The following is a 22,923-nucleotide window of genomic DNA, read 5'->3' as shown; positions in this document are numbered from 1 at the left end:
ATGAGCTCTTGTATCGCCACAACAAGTATTTGCAAATGCCGTGTTAAGCACAAAAGTCGTATCTACAATTTTAATCAAAATTGAATTAGTCACCAGGTGGTACTTGGTCAGTATTTTACCTAAATACACTAGGCGATCAGTAATGTGATCAGTTAATGTTATCAGAATCAGTCCCGGAACACTTGTATTTTAACACGTGTTTAAAAAATCGGATATTGTAATCAGTGTTTCGTTTATTATTATCACTTTTTCATAAACTTTGACATTTTTTCCCTTATTTTGTTCCTTGATCAACAGAAATGCAAAGGCAAACACTGACAAGTAGCTTCTGGGAAAATAAGCTCTCTTCTTATAAGTAAAGCAGAAAATTTTTTTTCCCTGTCCAGTTACACTAAAAACTTCACTCTAAATGACCAAACATGGCCATGGCCAGCCATGGAGAAAAAATGCAATGATTTAACAATTAAACTTTTACAGAAAAAAATTTAAAGCACTTCGACAAATTAAACATGATGAGTCAAAGCAGTAAAACTAAATTTTTTTTCAGTCATTACTTTGTAAGTTACAAAAAACAGAAAAAAAAGTGACGAGATTGAAAACAAAGTAAAGCTAAATGAAAATTTAAACAACAAACAAAACAGTGCTGGAAAAGATGAAGTTGAATCTGCTTTGAAACTGGTTTACGAACGTCAGAGAAAAGGATGCGCGAGTAAACGGTTCGTTAATGCCGAAAAAACTTCACTTTTAAAAATTTTTTATTGCTTTTTAAATGAGCAAAAAAGACTTTGTAGCATCGGATGGATGGCTTATTCGATGGGAAAAGAGAACTATTCCATTCTGCTAATGAATAATTTTAAACTGCATTTAATTGAGTCATTGTAATTTCTATTTGCAGTTGTAAAAATCAATGGTCCTTAATTGAAGAAATCTTCATTTTTTGTGTACTGGGTCCTAGATTTTTTTTGGATATTGTTATCAATAGGTTATTGTTATCAAATTATATTTGTCCAAAAGTGTACAATGTTTTATGGTCATTTGTCAATAGGAGGGGGGGGGGATCTGAGAAAGTTGCATCTGAACCAAATACATGGAGGTGCAAAACTTATAACGTCAATTTTTACTTTCTTCTATATCTAATATATAGAAGAAAGTATTGGATTCGTGCAAATTTTCGAATTTCGACGGATTCGAACGTTTTGAGGTGTGCTGAGTCCATTTCGACTATTTTTGGAAAATGTCTGTCTGTCTGTGTGTGTGTATGTATGTGTGTATGTGTGTGTGTCACGTCTGTGTGTGACCAGTTTTTTGTGGCCGCTCTACAGCAAAAACTACCGCACGAAATCGAACGAAATTTGGTACACATATGTGCCCCTATGTGAACTTGTGCCCATTGGTTTTTGGCGCGAATTCCTCCAAGGGGGGTGGAGCAATGGGACGTTTTTTGAGTTACGCGTGCTTGCTATTCCTCAGGAAGTAACTGGCGGAATCAAACAAAATTTGGTCCATATGTTGCCATTAACAGGAACAAGTGCTGATTCAATTTTGGTGTCAATAACTCAAACGGGGGTTGAGCTATAGAACGTTTTTTGTCGTCAATTGTGACTGCTGTATCTCAAGAAATAATGAACGGAATGAAAGAAAAATTTATCGGCAAGTAGACCTTAGTGGGTATAAGAGCTGATTTTATTTTGGTGTCAAAAACTGAAAAGGGGGGTGGCGCAATCGAATGTTCTTTTTTTTTTATTGTGAGTGCCATTTCTCAAGAAGTAATGCTACGTTCTGGATGAAATTTGGAATAAATGTGAATCTATTTGTAAATAGGCGTTGTTTCAATTTTGGCGCCAATCGCTCCATGGGGGTCTGATTTTTTTTTTTTGTGTTAATAAAAATAGCTTTATAAATGCAACCAATAAGAAAGATAAATTACAATATTCTCGTCTGCTTATTTCACGTGATTTTAATTTTCCGGAGATAATCGGAAATGTTATCGCAATGATTTAAAATTAATAACTGTTGCCATTTTATGTTTGTTAACAAATAAAACATCTAATTAATTCAAGCAAGGCTTTTAAAATAACTTTCAAGTCGTTCTTTGCTTTGCTTTTGCGGGAATTCAGGAATTCGGACGGTCGTCAAGTTTTTTTTTTTTTTGCTGGGAATATTGCATTCTTTTCAAGCATAGGGATTGATCAGAATTCACAAGAAAGATATAGAAGAAAGTTTCGTGATGGCCACAACATACTAGTTCATCTTGAGTTTGACTGCAAATATGACTTTTGTGCTGAGTACAGCAGAATAGTAACACCGTACTTAGAAGCACTTTTTGTGAAGGAGGAGGATTAATATTGTTGACAAATAGCAGAATATCACACAAGCATAACAGATTTGCGTCATAAAATACCGCTTCTACAGCAAAAATGTGCATGATTGTGCTACATTGTTTTTGGTCATTTAGAAAACTCTTAAACAGCTCCTTTTAAATTAAAAACCAAAACAATTTAAAATATACATAAAACAATTGAATACAACTCATTCAAAATAAAGCAACATTGAAAACAGTAAGCAACCAATAAGAAAAAGAGAACTTCATTCAAGCAATAAATCAATTGCTGTTTTCTTACAAAAATAATTTCACAGATGTTAAACATAAGTTCATACTCATTACAATTTTGAGAACCAAAATTCTACTAAAAATAATTGTTATTCACCGACATTGTTTCAAACAATTTTAACAAACATAATACTTTTTTGTATTTAAATACTGCAAATTTACTTTCTGAATAGTCTGTCCATAATTTTTTGTATGAGAGTTAAGGGGGGGGGGATTTTTTTGAGGAGCATTGTGTAAACCTAAACATTACATTTTTATAAAACTGTATAAATCATGCTTGAAAACTGGATATTTTCTTCTAGACATAAAATAATAATTTTTGAGAATTAAAAAAAAAATAGCTTGACTTACCTGACAATCTTTGCCATTTTATGTCAAAGTCTGAAAGTTTATAGTCTTACTTTGCAGTGGCTGATATCGCCAAATTTTATAAAAATTAATCTTCATTCTTCTGGTGCTCTTTAGTTTCTTTTGAATCATATGCAGTAAAACTAATATGCTTTTTCTTGTGGTAATGACAGTTATGTTTACAGAGTTGTGGTGCAATGCTAGAAACTGATTTTACTTTACTCTCATGATGTAAAAGCAAAATAAAGTTTCAGATGCTTATTTCTATCTTAAACATATTGTCAATTTTAAAAAAGTTAAATGAAATTTTAAATTACCACATTAATGCAAAGTTGATGGAAAGACATTATCAGTTTCATGAAACCTGCAAGAAAAATTGGATTATATCGCATCAAAAGGCAAATATTTTAAAGTTTTCTCTACCCATTTCATCTTTATATTCATGTTCCGAAGAAAGAATACTTGGCTGCCTGTCTGACGTAAAATTTATGCGAATAAACTAGTTTCCCATGATGCCAAAAGCATACTCAGAGGGAATCAAAAATTTTGTTTCTTGTTCAATACACACCAAAAATACTAAGTTGCAAGAAAAGCACATTTTTTTCCCAAGAGAACTAAAACCGAAATTATGGCAAAGTAGATTGTCTCCCAAGCAGATGGCTGGCTTGAAGAGTCACAGTTTGCTGGCTGTGTGACATCTCAAGCTAGTTGAGGGCTCATTTAAGCTCGTAATAGTTACAACGTTGCGAAGTACATAGGGTTCAATAAGGTCTATCGTGCGGGTAATAAGAGTACGTGAATTCTAGGATATTCCTGAAGAGACTTCTCTATGTCACACCTGTCAGGAGTGAACTTCCAAGCGCTGAGTTCGTTCTGAGTCTCTTCAAGAGAAGCTTTGAGTGTATCCATTTCCTTTCTCATTCTTTCAAAAAGGAGGTTGACAGCAGGATCCAGAAGAGCTGATCGCAGTTGAGCTATAGTAGGAACCTGGGCTTGCTTCAACTCTTGAATCTGACCCTAGCCAAACATTAAAAAAAAAATATAAATAATTGAAGTTAGGACTACTAAGATAACTGAAAGATTTTTAGAACTTGACCAATTTTTAATCTTGAGATAAATCTTACAATTTATTAAACCTAATGAATACATGTCTCAAACTGTTCTTGAAGGAATATTTAATTATAATATGCATTTTAAAAACAGTAAATTAACTTGAAGCCTTACTTATCATCTGCAAAGGAGAATATGAGCTCCCAAGTTTCCAAATTACAAGAACTAATCAACTTAACAAAAAGTATTGATCTGGTAAAAGATCGTTTGATTCATAAAATGCAATTTTATTTTCAGTAAATATTTCAGTCGAAGATTGAAGGCAAGGCATGGTATATTCAGTAAATTACAACCCAATAGCCAGGGCTAAGGCAGAAATACATGAAATACACTGCCAACTCAGCCATTCCAGCCGAGGACTGCAGCTTTGCGCTTATTAGCACTCATCAGCCTGGCATAGAAAGTGACTGAGCTGGAGGTGGAAAACCTCTTAAGGAAGCTAAGAGTGCAAAACAAACTGGGAGCTAATACAGAATTAGCACTGACCAGACGAATGAACGAAGCAATAATTCGGTTTAACTCGCAGATTGAAAGCAAAGCACATACCATTTCGGCTTTCATATGCATGTAATAAGTAAGAACACAGCATTATTCATCAGTAAATTAGTTTCAAAGAAAAGGTCCCTAGCATTGATCATTAATGACATAAAATTAGAACACAATTTAAACAAAAATGATGTACAAGGAAATCCTGTTACAACAAACTTCAAGGGATAGTCAATTTTGTTTGTTGTAATGGAACTCAAGCATTTTAATGGAAATAAAATTGGGATTGAAAAATTATTTTGTTGCATTAATATTTGCTTAAATGAGATTTCACTATATTCTTTTTCTTAGCATTCCTGAAACAATCTTTCTAAGCAGAATACAAACATTATATAGTTCCATTTGAAATAAAAAGAAATATTCAAAACTATTTACAGCATATTCTTGCATTTCTTGCTCTTTAGTAGTAAGTCGCATAACTAGAATATTTTCTCTTCGAGCTGTCTCCAGTTGTTGCAATTTCATTTTTTCTTCAGATTCTCTCAAGCTCAATAATTCAGCTAGAAAATGCATTAGAGAAAAACCATAACCAGACATCAGTTTATACTCATACACTAAAAACATATGGAATGGGGAGGGCAACAAATTTTAATATTTATTGCAATTTTACAATGTTTTAAAGCTACTTTAGACTAAAATTCAACATTAAAACATACAATAGAACCTCATTCACTCGGACTAATAGGGAATCCAAGTCATCCGCTTTAATGTAGATTAAATTACATAACCTGTAAAATGAGCCAGGGTACATAAACTACTGTACACAGTAAAAATTGCGTTTCGAATTCAAGACAACAAAATAGAAAATATAATAATAAAGTAAAATAAAGTAAACATAAATAAGTAAAATAATGACTGGGCTAATTCGCCCTTTTTTTACAGGGTATATGCTGCATTTAGCGTTTTAAAATACATGAATTCAGCTTGTAACTTTCCATGATTCATAAGAAGCAATTTGAGAAAAAATACATTTTTCATACAATAATCATCATAATAAGTGTTTTGTGAATTCAAAATTACAAACATTTGATCTACACTTTGCATAATGGGCATTTGTCTCTAAATATTTAAGTTAAAGCAAAATGTAACAAGCTGAGAAACTACTAAAACAATCAATGCAACAAGGACTAGTGGTACAAGTGAAATAATAAGTTTTAAACGAAAAATTTTGCTATCGGGTCGTTTCAAGGTAATTTAGACATTTATGTCGAGTCCGTAACGTCAACTTTGTTTCCCATCACTGTTTGAATAACATATTATTTTATTTTGAGATTTTCCTACCAACACACCAACTCAAATTAAAATAATTTGCAAATCAAACAGTAAATTAAAATCAATGTCAAAAATGCCATGAAGTGACCCTATCACATTTGAATAAATTTTTAAATCGATAATTTTTTCCAGTTTCCAGCAAACTGTACAGAAATTAAAAATGGGTAAGAATTCACATAATTGCAAGTTTATTATTTCTTTCTCAGAAAAATCCGATAATACCCAGTCCTGAAATTAAAAAAAAAAAATAATTTAATTGTAAATATTCCAAAATAAAAATCTTTGCTGGTGAATAATGAACCTTTCAGCTTGTTTTAATAGTTTTTTTTTTGAAATTTAAAATAAATATTAATTTTAAAAACAAATAAAGAATCAAACATTTGATTCCTTAAAAGCTAGCTGTTGCGAGTGCTAATGATTATTTATTAATTGCCAAACTTGAGTTTAAAGAAAAAATAAATAATAAAAAAAATTAAAAATAACAATAATAAAAATTAAAGTAATTTACAAAATGATTACTGAACTGATATAGTTGCCAAAATTTTAGGATCGACTACAAATACTAAAAAATTCTGGAAGTTGCAAAATTTACATTTTTGGACTTTTTTTAAAATTTTGCAAATTCTCTGATTTCCATATTCCTTCCAACTTTAATAAGTTCTTTAAAATAATTTTATTTTCTTAAATTTTCCTTAATCCACTAATAAAAATTAATGACAATTTAATTTTTTATGAGTCTTTTGGTCTCAAGCAACTTGGATGCAAATGAATTAAAATTTTTGAATGAGAGCAGCAAAATTAGAAGGGTACAAATCCTCAACTACACAATAAGACATACAAGAAGAATTTAAAATAATGCTAAACACAAAATTATGAATGCCCAAGTGGTTGAATCGCATAGAAAAGAAAAACAAGTCAGTTTTTTGAAACAAATGCAATCAGATTTCGAAATGCATAAGAAGTCGGGACTGATGCTTAAAAGTATAGAAATGGCTATGATGCATTAATTTTTTCACCTAATCAGTAAAACTGGGCATCTCTATTAGTAATGTACGCTCTATAGTACAAAATCCATGACCAGTTGTCAGTTTATATGACTTTTGAGCGTTGTTTCGATTATGGTTTTCCATGATCCTTTTGGATCATGGTCAAAATCCATGAATTTCCAGGTGCACGGATACCTTGTATACAGAATATACCTCTAAATGGATGCCGGAATTAAGGGAAATTTGGTTTAAGAAGGGAAGAATCACTGAGGGTTTATTGTATGATGGTATATCAATTATCAGGGTTGGTACACTACTTTAAATTAAAATCAAGGACTTATTTCGACTTGTAAGGACTTATCCCCCACCCCCACAAAAAAAAAAAGTCCTCCAAATAGAATTAATAACGAATGTGCACACATTCTTTTACGAAATATTTCATCACTGCTAATTCAACCTAGTAGAGGGTGACATATAATACAGAACATAAAAAAAAATATAACAAAAGTGTAACGCAACAAAAACTCCTAAAAATGTGACACTATAAAACAGTATAATAAAAACAAACTATTTTGATTAAATATCTTTGAATTTCTTACTTTTTCCATTGATTTTTTTTTACATCGCAGAATTTTATTGATTTTTTTTTTTGACGGTTAGTGTTTTTTTTTTGGTTCATATGGTTTTATGTCTTTTCTTGGTCAATTTTTTTTTCTGCTTCATCAGCCAAATGACTTGTTTATGCATGTTTTCGTTATGTCCTTATAAATTAACATTTTCTTCTTTAAGGAAAAAAAAAAAAAACCTCCTCTTCTAGAGCTTTTCTTGTTTGATTTCATTCGTTTCCCTTGATTTTTTTTTCCAAAAAATACAGCCTTATGAGAGCAAGGGGACCGCAATGTTTGAGTATTTGAAGTACGTATATGTTTCTTTTTTCATTGGAAAGAGAACATGAAACAGTTTCATACATTTTAAGCATTTAATAACAATCACATAAGCTGGTACATGACAAAGGCAAGATGTAAAATATTCCCCGAAATAAATATATCAAGTCCTAAAAAAGCATAAGTCAACAAGTTGCCCAGCAGCATTAAAGTGATTATGGTTACAACAACAATAAATCATTTAGTCATTGGAGGAATATCTGTTGGATGTTGGAATGCTACAAAACACTTTGTATGAAATCGGATTTTGGTTTCATATTTTGTGAGTCAAACAGATCTCATATAGAAATAAGATGTGTAAAATTGCGTAGTATCAAACTGTTTTTTGTTGTCTTACTCTATTCCCAAAAGTATATTTATTTAAAATACACCAGATTCTTTTTTGTTAGCAGCAGAAAATTTATCTCTGGCACCATCATGAAATTTAAACAAAAATTCTTAATTCTAACACTGCTGTTTTTAATAGAGAGGTACCGAGTACTCCGCCTTTCACTACTCGGCCGAGTACTGAGTATTGATTATGTTTTAAGAAGAACCACCGACACACACGATGAATTATGAACTCATTGAATAGTAGTATCGACCTTCTCATAATACCATATACTAGTTATTAAAATAAAATTCCAGATAAATTTAATTACGCATTATTTAAAAGATTTTGCTTGTGTCAAAAGTTTTACAAAAAAGTTTTTTTTTAAATTAAAAATAAACAAATAACTAAAAGGTATGATTAATCAAGTTGGAATTAAAACGTTATATTAATCTATTATGTTCTAGTCCGCCAAACATAAATAATTTTTAAAAGCAAAAAAAAAAAAAAAAAAAGTTAAAAGCACAAATGTGCAGGAACACTGGTTTCTGTATTACAAAGAACGTCTTTTTCAATGCATAAAATGTGAGCTAACGAATGTAAAGACATCCAACAAAAAAATCCGACTGTCTGATGTCTTGAAATCCATAAGCTCACATTTTGTGCATTGAAAAAGGTATTTCTTGTAACGCCAAAAAAGTGTCTGCAGTGTACATTTGTGCATTCAACGTTGTTTTATTTGCTTTTATTTTTTAAACTAAGGTTCTTTTATACTTCTCATAACTGCCAAGAAACAAAATAAATAAAGACAATACTTACAAAGTTCATTATTACTATTCAATTTATTTTCTAACTGATCAACATATTGCTCTTGTAAGACCCAACTGAAAAGATACATGATTCAATATTTCAAATAACAAAATAATGACAATACTAAAATTGTAATTTATGAAATGAATACCATTTTTGGAAGTCTTCTTTTGTCATTTTCTCTAATTCTTCTCGAGCAATTCGAACCTAAAAAAACATGTGTAATTAATATAGCTAATTTAATAAAGGGTGTTTTTTTTAGAGGTATAGAACTTTAAGTTGGCAACAGTTTGATTGTGTGCGACGATTAATAATACGAATAATTTCGCGTAATGAACCTGTGAATTGGCCGGCAAGATCAGGCGTTTTAACACACTGGTCTGCACCGATAAGCCACAGAAGATTGACACCTTGGAAGAGAACATTCGCCACCTTATTACTGACATACGGCCTCTATTGCTGCAAAAAGGGCGAAAACTGGACTTTCCAATTGAACTTTCTTCGAGCCAGCCGAGGTGGCCATATCCCAGAAATCACATTTAAATAAAAATGGCAAAGAATCATCTTTCGAATAAAGCAACTTTCATGGCAATTAACAACATTTAACTTTTTTTTTGAACCTAAAGTTCTCTATCTCTAAAAAAAAACAGCATTTACAATAAAATTTACAACAACATTTAATACAAAAAAGTCACTTGTACCAACAACACTAGGACTGGCCAAGATCAGAATTTTAATACTATGATATATCGCTCTCCAAATATGGATATTTCATATTGACGTCTTAAATAGTTCATTTTTATTCATTTAATAGCTCTTGTTTTAAGACTTTTTACTTCTTAGTTGAGTAACATTAAATAAAATACTAATAAATCTTTAAAGAATGCAGCTATACATTTTGGAAACTATCACACCATACACCCATTAAGCCCACAGAACTATGAAATATACTTTTGATTTATATGTCACTAGCTGCATTACTCGACATTACACGGTCTATCTCGAAAACAAAAGTTTCGTCTACTGATACATAATTAACAATCGGATTTAAAAAAGAAAGAAAAAAACATAACACAAACATAGCACATCAATGTGTAGAAAGCACAATTTTATGACTCAAAATTTAAATTTAGACATCATTGGATTTCTTCATAATCACTCTGGATTTTCTGGCGAAACCCCCCAAGGTGGTCCCCATACACCCCATTTTGATAAGAAAAAACTTATGCAAATTCCTGAGTATCAAAAGACTGCTGCGCCATGTTTGGAAAAAAATTCGACGAAAACTGGATTTGCATAAGGGAAAATTCTCGTGGGGTGTATTCACACCTTCCCCTCCTTTCCTCATAGGTAGGCAAAACCCCTTTGACAATTCCTGACCATCAAACTTTTAAGCCAAATTCGGCAAAGATCCGACGAAAACGGTGGATTCGTAAAAGGAAACCCCTGGTGGGAGGGGGAAGGACCGATTACGAACAAAACTGCCCTATATGTGAATTCTTGAGTATAAGGGACCTCAATGCAAAATTTTGCAAAAATCCGAGGTATACTGGATTTGCATAAGGAAAACCTCCATGGAGTGTTTCCGCCCCCCTCCCCCTCACATCGCTAGGCGAAAAACTCCCCATGAAAATTCGTAAGGATTAAAGAATTGCTGACCCAAATTTGGCAAACATCCAGCAAAAACCGTGGATTTGTAAAAGGAAATCCTCGAGGGGGGGGGGAGGTTCGATTGCAAACGAAAACTGCCTTATATGTGAATTCTTGAGTATCAAGGGACCTCTATGGAAATTTTTTCAAAAATCCGAAGTAAACTGGATTTGCATAAGGAAAAACTCCATGGGGTGTTTTTGCACCCCATCCTCTCCCTCATAGGTAGGCCAAAAACTCCCGATGAAAACTCCTAAGCATCAAAGAACTGCTGTGCCAAATTGGGCCAAGATCCGACGAAAACTGTGGATTCGTAAAAGGAAACCCTCAGTAGGAGAAGGGAGGGTCCGACTGCGAACAAAAACTGCCCTATGTGTGAATTCCTGGGTATCAAGGGACCTCTATGGAAAATTTTTCAAAAATCCGAAGTAAACTGGATTTGCATAAGGAAAAACTCCATGGGGTGTTTTTGCACCCCATCCTCTCCTTCATAGGTAGGCAAAAAACTCCCTATGAAAATTCCTAAGCATCAAAGATCTGCTGTGCCAAATTTGGCAAAGATCCGACGAAAACTGTGGATTCGTAAAAGGAAACCCCCGGTGGGAAGGGGTTTTGATTTGCGAATGAAAACTACCCAATGTGAATTCTTGTGCATCAAAGGACCTCTCTGCCACATTTGGCAAAAATCTGACGTAAATTATGAATTCGCATTTAAAAAAATCATTTTGTTAATTAAAATATATAATACATTTAAAACTATTGTTTTATAACAATACACATATATTTTAATATTGATTTAAAAAATACAATTAATTTCTCTTCAGCAGATCCAATCCAAAATGCATATTGTTAGGTAAATCAATTATCTCATCAATGTCATTATTTCACAAGCAATTTAATCGAAAAACGAATACGAAAATTTATTAACCTTTTCAATTCCGGTATTTGAGAACCACTCTTAAACTGAAGTCAAAAAAATACAAAACAAATGAGCTGTGATAAACAGGGTTGGCAAAAATCCGGGTTTTTTTAAAAAAGCCCATGGACCCAGGGTTTTTTGGGTTTTTTTAAATAAAACCCAAAAAACCCCAACTAAAGCTGGGTTTTTTAAAAGAAATGTGGGTTTTTTTTGTCTTTTCTTAGGGAAAATGTGGGGGTACTTGTAGCATATTGTTGCGTAAGTATATGGACAAAGCAAAAAAATTGTCTTGGGGTAAAAAAGGCTGGAAAAGTCAGCGTTTTCTGAAGAAAAGTAAAAAAGACGACAAAACCCAAGAATGATGAAGTTTCGTATTTTTTAGTTTCCATGATTACCAACATTTAATGCAAAGTTACTTCTTGTGCGATAAAATCTATTGTTTGTAATTACTACATTTTTTTTTTTTTGCATTTTACTTTATTGTATTTCATTTTGTTATGCAAAACTACTGTAGAACCTCAAGTAGTTTAAATCCCTTTTTACTGAATTCCAGCTTAATCAAGATATTTTTTTGAATTTTATGTTGCCTGTTTTTCTATTTCTGTGTACAGAGTAAGAAATATGAAACTTTTTTGTAAGATAATGAAAATACTGCACATCTTATTCTGTTTTTCGTTCGACCGTTCGTAAAACCTGTTAATTTCTAAAAAATATACCTTGTGTTTATTCGAGATTTGTGACATGTTGGTTTCCAGAAAATATTTCACAGGAAAGCCTTTCGGCTAGATTAGTTTCCTCTGTACAATCTACAAATATTGAGAAAATCAGACGTGACAGGACTTAGTCAAGATAATTTGAGTTATTTATTGACCAGTTAAAGAAAAAAGTTAAATACATTTATTTAAAATCTTTGAAGTATTTCTTTCATGCCGTTAAGAGTTAAGAAATACTATTAAAGTTCAAAATTCATTTTTTATGTCCATTGGCTGTGGTGAAGAACAAATAAAAAAAGAAGTTTAAATTGTGAAAGTATTTAAATTACTTAGTTTTTTAAAAAACTTCTTGGAAAATTTTAAAAAACCCAAAAGTGGGCTAAATAATGGGTTTTTTTAAATGAGTTTTTTCAAAAAAAAAACCATTGGGTCCAACCCAATTGGGTCCAATCCGGCCAACCCTGGTGATAAACTATCGACGTAATGTAAAACCATAAGAATGCTCGGATTCGCTTTGCTATAATAATATGGAACCTAATGAAATTTGTCAAGCTGTAAGTTTGTGAATAAAAAGTTTTAAATCAACAAGGATTAGTATTTTTTTATTCATTTAAGTTTTTTGGCTAGTGTCAGAAGGTACCTCAACCAGTGGGACAAGTTGGGACTTTGTAGTCTTCATTATGAACTTTGAATTTGATGAAATAATGGAGTAAAATAAAATTTAATTGAAACAAAAATGTCTAAATAACATGTTCAGCTAAGTTTGTTAAAAATGGGTTTGAAAATTAATTTTCTAAAAATCATCTAAAAAGTGTCTCAAAGTGCCTAATAATAATAAATAAAAAAAAAAAAAAAAAAAAAAAAAAAAAACCCACACTATTTTTTTAAATTCTAGACATTATTTCTCCTGGTTTATATATAGAATGAGTTTAGAGAAATACAATTTATTTCAAAAAAAAAAAAAAAAATCTTTATCAAAAGTCTCTAATTAAAAAGATACGTTTTGAAGTCTTTTCCAATCCTAATGCATTCCTTATTTTCGACAGAACAAATCCAAATATGAAAATCTTTTTAACACGTTTCAATAATGAAGACTGGGTCATAAATAGATCAATTATAAGGGCACAAAGTTTCACACATATTTTCTGTTGTCAAAATTTTATACATCTTATTTTTTCCCTTGCACTGACTGCATCATCTATCATGGATGCTAAAAAACGTGCGGGTATTAGAGCCCTAACTCTAAGTGCACTTAAACTTCTTGATTGATTAAAATTCTTGAACGTGATTTTTTTCTCATAGTATTTCAGGTTTAGATACAGTACGGATTGCTTCGATGATATACATTTATCTTTATAAGTCTTAAGTAATCAGGTAAATTAGGGAATAAAATGAAGATTTGGCTGAAATATACTTTTTTGAAATGTAAAAAAGAAGAAGAAGAGAAACATGGAAATTTCTTCATGTAATTTTAGAAAAACTTAAGTTGGCCTGCCTTGTGTATTTATGCATCTAATAGGAAAAGTTGCGTTGATCAAAAATGTTGCATTAATTTAAAAAAAAAATGATTCAACAAAATTGAATTATATATAAAAAAAAAGCTTGCAAAGTTATTCATTGGTAATTTATCTCTAAAGCTTTGTTGGTTAATCAGCATTAATTGGATTTTATTTTCCAATTCTATGCAAAATTATAAACATGATTCAGTTATAAAAAAAAACAAACTTTGTTTTAATCAATCAAATGTGTAATAACAATCAAGCACAATGCCGTCCCCCAGATAGGAATATGAGGTCTCTCTCCTGTCTACACTGATAAAACTGGTTTGTATATGCACTTCTTGGCAGAATTGGTATTAAAAAAAAAAAAAAAAAAAAAAAAAAAAAAAAAAAAAAAAACCGTTTTTTTTTTTTTTTGAACCCCCTCCCCCCAAAAGGTTTTTTTTTTGTTTAAACCAGGTGTTTTTGGTTTAAACCGGGTTTATTTGGTTTAAATACTATTTGTAAGAAAAATAATTTTATTTTAGGAAAATCATGATGATTTATCAATTAAATGTTATGGAATAATTGTACCTAATTTCTTTGTAATTAATTAAATAATTAAAAGTAAAATCTTGTAATTTCATTTCCTTATGCTTAGAGACTTCTATAGGAGAATATTGTTTGAAAATCAGTTTTATAAAAAATACAATATGTAAATGGGCCTTGGAATAAATAATCAAGGAAATAATTTACTGTGATTGTTCAGACATTATTAATTACAAATAACCAAGAATAAATTCTTGTAAATTAATTTCCTCATAATCAGAGCTATTTACAATAAATAAAAATTTAAAATCATGCATTCTGAAACATTAAAAGTATTTTGCAGCACTAGCTACGAATGAGTCACAAGTCTGATGTACATTACAGAACTTTAAAAATCAAAAGATCAACACATGTTTTGAATAAAGATTTAAAAAAAGTTACATATCATGTAATTTATTTACCTAATGTATCAGTGACAACTGACAACAATGGGGTCGTTTCCAAAATTTTAAAAGTTTTTTTTTTTGTGAAAGAGCATGCTTAAAAACACAGGATTTGACCATTTTTTAAATAATTTGTTTAAGTTTAATATAAAAAAAAATACTTAAATTGGAGCGCTTTCATTGTTTACGGCTTCTGCCGATGGTATCAAATGATGAAATGCCATTCAATGTTCCCATTTTCACAGAACAAAATATTTAATTCGCATCTTTACTCACGTGTGTTGGCAACAATACGGTTGATAGCAAGCGTAAAGCGCAATATTCAATTCACTTCTTGATTATCATAACGTGGAATCGCAGTAGAAAGATGCGCCTAAGTGCATCATTTGTGACGTCATCAAGACCACGCCTTGTTTGAAAAATCGAACATTTAAAAAATTAATGATAAAAAAAAACTGTTGGGGAAAATGAAAGTATTTTCTGGGTGCATGTCATTTTTTTTTGCTCATTCTATCCATCTCAATGACTAAAAGTAGTACTTTTGACTGAAAGAAAACCATCCCATTATAGAAACAGGACAAGTAGGTTTTAATTCTCCCCAGGTTTAATGCATTTAAGAATACAATTTTTTTTCTCAAAGAAAAAAAATAATTAAAAGCCTCAGTTTGAAAATACTCTTTTAACATATTTTAATTACAGACTGTCATAAAATATGTTTATTGATTCTTCCACCATATCGGATATTTTGATATGTATTGGATATTTTCAATTGGCCCAAACTAGCCTTCAAAATAGTAAATACATCCTCAAATCTCACTCTTTATTTTCTTATATCATTACAATATATAGACTTAAAATAAAAGTTTCTTTTATTATTTACATCTAATACTTCATATTACATTTTAATCAATTTTAATGGAGTTCATTTAGCATTAGCTGTTTCACTCATTCTTCTGTTAGCTACTTTTACAGTTATATGATTCAGAAATAAAACATATGCATTAGTCAATGCTAGGGATGTGTCGTTCATGAACGAATGGGTCAAAAAGAAGGAATACTTAAAATGAACGGATTTGTTCGTTCACCTAAAAAATGAACGACCGTTCTTCTGAACGGTGAGCAGTTTGAAACCTTGCATTGATGCACTTGTGACAAAATCGCATATTCTTTTTTTGAAATACATTCATCTTCAAAATTTTAACTCATTAATTAATCTCAAATTTCCTTTTTCTCAGTGCAGTACAATATATTCAGTTTGAACCTTTTTAATTTCTGCTTTATTCATCTTTCTTTAACCGTTGCAGTTCTTCAATTGCAATTTTCCCATGTATCCATAAGTAATGTTTTGTGTAACTTGTTTGGTCCTTCTCATACTTTCTGTCGCGAAAATTATTTCCAAAAGTACATTTTTATCCTGGTGATCCTTTTGTCTTCTATAACATCCCTCCTATCAACTACCACCTATATTGATTTCACTTCATTTTTAACTTGTTTGGCGACTCCCAAGTCACTTAATTTTACATTCCATTTCCATTATCCATAGGTAATAAAGATTTTTACTGTCTAATTTTTTCCCCTTTTAAAAAAATGTGCGTATTTTTTTTTTTTATTCTGTTCTCATTGGTACTGTGGAAAAGTTTTGAAACTTCCTCGATACAGTGAAACCTGTGTAAGTTGACCACTCGCGGTGCACTACTTTAGTGGTCAACTTAAACAGGTGGTCAACTTACAGAGGTGGATTTATATGATAAGGGCTAATTCCGTGCCTGAAAAAAGCGGTCAACTTAGACAGGTGGTTAACTTACAAGAGTGGTCAACTTCACAGGTTTTACTGCATTTAGATGAGCCCTTTTTTTAAAAATTAAATTATCCGGTATACCGGCTGAGCTAACAATTTATTTGTTGTTACTTTTTTCGTTATACCAATTGGTAATACTATAGGTATGTATACAGTCGACTCCCGCTACAACGCGATTCGACTTACGCGAAATGGATATAACGCGATTTTTTCTCCAGTAAATAATTTTAGACCTAACGCGAATTCCTCGCCTACAACACAAAACTTTTCAGAAGAGAACGGCAGTGAGAAATTATCGGCTTTGTTATTGGCTACTAAAAATATTTTTTCCCCGTGGATGTACCTTCACCCCTTTAGCATCACTGGCAGCATAAGTTCCCCCACAGTACTAGTCTGAACATAGCTTTGTTTGTGTATACAAATAACTTATCATATTTTTTCCATTCTAAATGCGAAAATTGATGAAATATAATGACACCTAAGAGCACTGTTCCATTTAAAGTTTGTCAAGAAAGAAAGAAAAAGTGAAAGCTTCTGACAATTAAAGAAAAACTAAAGGTTTGTAGTGTGCAAATGTGTTTGAACAACTAAAAAATGCGTCAAAGGTAGCACGACAATATTAGGTGTGAGTTAATCTTCCATATATACAATTAAAAGTCAAGATAAGGAAAAATGTAAAAGTTCGCCAAGTGTCTATGCAAAATACAAAAATTATGAAAATGGTAGCTCCTCTTTGAGAATTAAAGAAATCAAAAGGGGTGTTCCCCTATATGGAAACGTTATAAAAGAACTAGCGAAGCAATTGTATTTAGAAATACATTAGAATAACGATTATAAAAAAAATTGTTATAGAAAGGTTACCGTTATAGGCAGTATCGTTACACACAGGTTTCACTGTACGTAGGGGGTGCATTGACCACAGTGTTTGTCAGTTAAAATTTTCAGTGCCATGTGGAAAAGGTAGAATAGATGTCACCACTTGATAACTATAAGATGGGTAGGAAGTTAGTTAAAGGATTAGGAATTCATGGTGAGAGTTCTGCAATGACGCAAAGTATCAGGGAGGAAAAAGTTTTCAATCAAGAAATTTTCTCTTGAAATTTTTTTGTTATTTTTTTACATTTATCAGAAAATGAAAACAAAATTGATAGTGAATATTATCTTAAATTTATTTTGTAAATTCACAATAAAAACTGACTTTACTGACTAAATTCTGTAAATACTAACCAATTTTTTAAATACTGACTTTTACTGACTGGTTTTATGCCCTGATTTTCTAAAATTCATCCAAGTACCATCCATGTAACTTGACAGTATTTTTGTTCTTAAAAGTAAAGCCATGTTTTTCAGTACATTCACTTATCTAAACCAGATATTTCAGCTGGCCACATGAATCAGTTTTGCGAGCTGTATGTTGGGCACCAGTTTTAGAGTATTAGAATTCCCCCGTTTCAATGTTCTATCCCGACAGAATTATTGTTTTTCTGAAGTCTTCAACAAATTAAGATAAGCTCTGCTAAATTTATTTATTTATTTTTTAACGAGTGGTTGAAATGAACTCAAATGCAATTGAATTATTTTTAAGTGGGAGAGGCAAAATCAAGAACATGAAATTCCACCACTAAAAAACATAAAATGTAAGAAGTGCTGAAAACAGTGGCAGGGTTTGTACTCAATTTCAGAAATAAAATGAAGGAGTTCTGGAGGAGGTTTGAAGGAGTAAAATGAGATTTTGAAGGAGTACTGAAGAGCTCTCCTTAAACAATGTTGCACTTTATTTCAACATATTTGACCCCCTTTCTCCTTTTTTCACAAAGTGACACTTTACCTTACTCCTCCTCTTGTCACATCATATTTTTTATAAACATATTGCTATAATAACGGTGCGATGTCACTTTTTTCCACCCTCTACTCCCCTTGTCACAATTTCATGAACCTATTTTCCCCTCAAGGCATGGCGTCACTTGTGGATATCCCTTTTTACAATATCATAACTACGATTTACTAAACAATTGCTTCTTTTTAACACTATCACTTAACATAGTACACCCACTTAAGCACTTTTAAATAGTTAAATAATAATTAGACAAACTGACTTTTGCTGCTGAGAGTGTGGTGGAGGAAAAAAACAATTATAGAACTTGAAAAAATAGCCAAGCACCATTTAAGCATGTTTTACTTTACTCATGAAATGTCTTAGTTATCTAATAATGTTTTCACCTTCAACTTTTATGACTTCTATGATAAATTTGTAAATCACATCTTTACGAAAAAATAAATAAATGAATATACGAAATTACTGCATTGAAATCGCTCTCATACCTTCGCCCTTGTGGAGAAGTTAAGTTGTCGAGCGAAGTAGTTTAAGTTACTGTCATAGAGAAAGATTACGCAGTTTTGAACTAAAAAGGAAGGAGTTAAAATCAAAATGACGGAGTTTGAAGGGCCCTTCAAAAAATTTTCCTAAAAGAAAGAGTATTAGAGGAGTTTTGAAGGAGTGTACGAGCCCTGAATGGTAAATTCAAAATTAGTGATGTCCCAGTATTAAAACCATATTACAAAAAAAAAAAAAAAAAAAAAAAAAAAAGCCTAGGGTGGCTGTTACAGAAGCGGATGCAACTGGATTCCAAAACTCAGATTTATTTTTGAGATCATTCAATTTTCCACCATTAATATCTTTTATTCGATTAGTAATTTTTTTTCACACACTATTCAATCAAAAAAAAAAAAATTTAAATTAAAAATTGGATTCAAAGTATTTGAAAATAAGAGGAATACACAAAATATTAGATAAAGTAGCCCCTCGTTATATCGCTCATTCAGATATATCGCTCTTTTCTTCTGTCTTCCGAAATATTAAAGTCTAAGAAAAAAAACTTCAATTTAAGTTTGAAACCATTTCTGAAAACATATGGTATTGCTCAGAGAAGGTCTCTTTCTTCTTTATTTTGTCAATAAACAAAAAGAAGCTGTTCTTCAGAATCCACTGGAAAAGCAGCAGCAATACCTGTCATCCACAAGTACGTACCTGGGCAGTATATATCAGTCTGTAAACTACTTGACATCTTCTTTTGTACTGATACATTGCCTTTACAATGAGTGAGAGACATCAAGCAGGTGTCATACTAGCCCATGTAGAAGAGCACATACGCCCTTCATTTAGTACAGAAAAGATTTGTGCTTGGTTCCACAAACCGGGATTTGCATCAAAAAAAGAATGATATGGACGGGCAAAAGAGTTTTCTGTAAACAATGGGGTTACTTTTACTTTTCACATCCTTTCTGCAGCAAGTCAAACGTATTAGAAAGTCTACTGGGAATAAGAGGGTATTGGAGAATGCTCACTCTGATCTCCCGGCAGCTCAAAAAGATAGTCTTCTTTCACCATTTGATGTTTTTAACCTTCTGACGTTAAAAATTTACATAAATTTCAATCTTGTTTAAATTTCAATAGGTATGATAGTACATTCGTGAACTACATCGAAACCATTAGAAAATCATGTCAAAAAGAACAAATGCTAAGTTACTTATGTATTGGACTTATAACTATTTTTATACCTGTTATATCGCACTTTCGAATATATCGCTTTTTCTTTGTCCCCCGAAAAGCGCAATATAACGAGGGGTTACTGTATATCGGAAAATTATCAGTACTAAATATACTACAAAATAGCAATATAGAAAATATGCTTAATAGCTGTTGCTGTTAACACAAAAACTAGCACATGCTTTTGGTTTGTTCTCTAGTGGCAGTTACAATCAGTAATCGTAATGGGCATGTTTGAATAGAGTAACAGGTCAGTCGGTTCGAACACACCCCATGGCTTTGCGAAAAGCACTGGGTGATCTGTATAATACGAGAATTTTGATTGGTTTCCAGCGATTCAATATGGCTGCCTAAACGGAGATGACATGGAATTAAAATTAGTGATTGTTGTTGAAAATTATTTTCAGGAGGAGAGGAGACAAATCAGAAAGTTAAAACAAAAATTTAGGAGTTTTAATGGCCCTTAGAAGAAAAAATTAAATTTCAGGAGTTTTTCAGGATTTTCAGGAGGCGTACAAAACCTGCTTACTGCTCAACAAATTTTTCCATGACTGTGAATAAATTTCCATGACTTTTCCAGGTCTGAAATTTGTTTCTTTTTTTCCATGACCTTCCAGGATTTCCATAACCAGTACAAACCCTGTATTCAATAACGAACGATTTTATTAAAAATAAATTAAAACTAAGCAAACATTTAAGCAGTATGTTACCAGCCCTAAGCCTCGTTCCAAAGACTTTACCATAGCTATTCAATAAATAAAAATTAAACTTACCTCTCTAAAAGGAACAAAAATAATTTATTTAAAAATATATGAACTGAGTGCAGTAACAATGATTTGCTTTATTGGGAAAATTTAGTTTGTCTTTGCTGCAAAATAAACCTTGAGTTATTCGTCATTCAGGAAAATTCGAATTTTTTTACTATTTTATTTTAGAGAATATTTTAATTGTGACAGCTTTTTTATTGATTACATTTAGAGACGTACCGAGTAGCACTTTGGCCGAATAGCCGAGTACCGAGTACTCGGCCTTTCACTACTCGGCCGAGTACCGAGTTACCGAGTACTCGGTATTTCACTACTCGGCCGAGTTAACAAGTACCAATTATGTTTTAAGAAGAACCACTGGCACACACGTGATCAATTTTGAACTTATTGGAATAGTAGTATAGACCTCTTTGTCCATATAAAAGTTTTTAAAACTAAATTCCTGCTGAAATTTAATTTCGCATTATTTAAAAAAATTTTGTTTGCGTCAAAAATTTTACAAAAAAATTATTTTTAAAATTAAAAATAAATAAATAAAAGGTATGATTGATCAAGTTGGAATTAAGACAAACTATACCAATCTATTTTATTTCTAGTCCGCCAAACATAAATAATTTTTAAAAGCAAATGTGCAGGAACACTGCACACATGTGTTTCTGCGTTAGAAGGAACGTCTTTATCGGTGCATAAAATGTGAGCTAACAAATGTTAAGACATTCGACAAAAAAATCCGACTTTTGTCGGATGCCTTTAAATCTACAAGCTCACATTTTGTGCATTGAAAAAGGAATTTCCTGTAACGCCAAAACACGTGTCTGCAATGTTCCTGCACTATGCTTTTAATGTTGTTTTATTTCCCTTTTTTTAAGCAAAGGAATTTTTATATTTCTTATAACTAATTTTTATTTGTAGCAAAAATCTATTTTTTATGCAAAAATTTCCTATTTTCTATACTCACCTTTTTTGCACAATTTTTAATAAATAAGTTTTATTAACTTTGGGGACATTAAAATAAAGATTTATTCCATTAAAGCATTAAAAACTTCATTATTCTCAAAATTTAAAATTGACTTGTAAAATGATTGCAGAATATTTAATATGCTTGCACTTTTTTATAAATTTTAATATCTGTCTTGGACAATATTCAATTTTTTGCAACTACTCGGTATTGGCCGAGTATCTGATCAAAATTTGGCCGAGTACCGAGTACTCGGCAAATTGGCCGAGTATGCCGAGTACCGAGTAGTTACCGAGTACTCGGTACGTCTCTAATTACATTCATTATTTTATTAGATAAAAAAAAACTGCAGTAAACCTGTATATTTGAAAATCAAATTGAAATTAGTGTATCAGAAAAGGCACTACATTCAGCATTTGATAAGTCCGACATTACTTTCCTAGATCCAATAAGGAATAAATTTAAATTTAAAAAAAAGGAACGAAAAAGAAAAATAAATAAATAAACGACACAAACCAGCTTGTTTAATGAATGAATCTCCATCCAAAAATAAATAAGTACTCCCCTTATATTGTTCTCTCTCAAATCACTACGACCTCTATTTTGATAAAATCAGTTGAGACCTGATGCACGAACAAATTCAAGGAAGGTCTCCCATTGAAACATCAAACAGTACGCATGAATTCTAGTACCAGCCACTACAACCAGTTTTAACCAGAACCTTGACAAAAACAGTAATACTTACTCGGGTAATGGTTTGCTTTTTTGCAGCCATAATTAAAACCTAGAAAAAAATAAATATATTACAAAACATCAGGATAAAATAAGTAAGAAATACTATAAAATCAAATTGAATTTTGGAGCAGATCTAAAACCCATATTTTTAAGAACTAACACACATTGTTTAACACATATCTTATGAGTGGTATAAATTAGCAACATATTTATAATACTAGCAGGGTTGAAAACTGCTCTACAAAAATATGCGATCTACGATGATCTTTCCCCACAGGATTTTTGCTGATGCACATTCCCTTTCTAAGGCAGAAAGAAAAGAGGAACTTTGTTCCGTGGGTGGGGGGTAATACCAGCATCAGGCACGATCTTTCCAAGTTTAAATGACTGTTAGAATGATGATTGTTAGTAGATGAATACTGGAAAGTG

The 22,923-nt window shown here is 31.6% G+C and overlaps 1 protein-coding gene across 1 annotated transcript in view; it reads right to left on the bottom strand.

The window, feature by feature from the left end:
• LOC129227549 (pre-mRNA-splicing regulator WTAP-like) overlaps positions 1 to 22,923 on the bottom strand; it is a 57,921-nt gene that overhangs the window by 24,969 nt on the left and 10,029 nt on the right. The window contains exons 2-6 of the mRNA XM_054862129.1: positions 22,505 to 22,543; positions 9,089 to 9,144; positions 8,947 to 9,011; positions 4,991 to 5,115; positions 3,798 to 3,976 (exon numbers count right to left, since the gene is read on the bottom strand). Coding sequence (XP_054718104.1) covers positions 3,798 to 3,976; positions 4,991 to 5,115; positions 8,947 to 9,011; positions 9,089 to 9,144; positions 22,505 to 22,534 — 455 coding nt within the window. The 5' untranslated portion in view covers positions 22,535 to 22,543. The remainder of the gene's footprint in view (positions 1 to 3,797; positions 3,977 to 4,990; positions 5,116 to 8,946; positions 9,012 to 9,088; positions 9,145 to 22,504; positions 22,544 to 22,923) is intronic.

Source organism: Uloborus diversus, chromosome 8 (genome assembly GCF_026930045.1).
Source record: "Uloborus diversus isolate 005 chromosome 8, Udiv.v.3.1, whole genome shotgun sequence".
Lineage (NCBI taxonomy): Eukaryota > Metazoa > Arthropoda > Arachnida > Araneae > Uloboridae > Uloborus > Uloborus diversus.
Note: the sequence above shows the minus strand (reverse complement) of the source record. Positions and strands in the feature narration are given on the sequence as shown.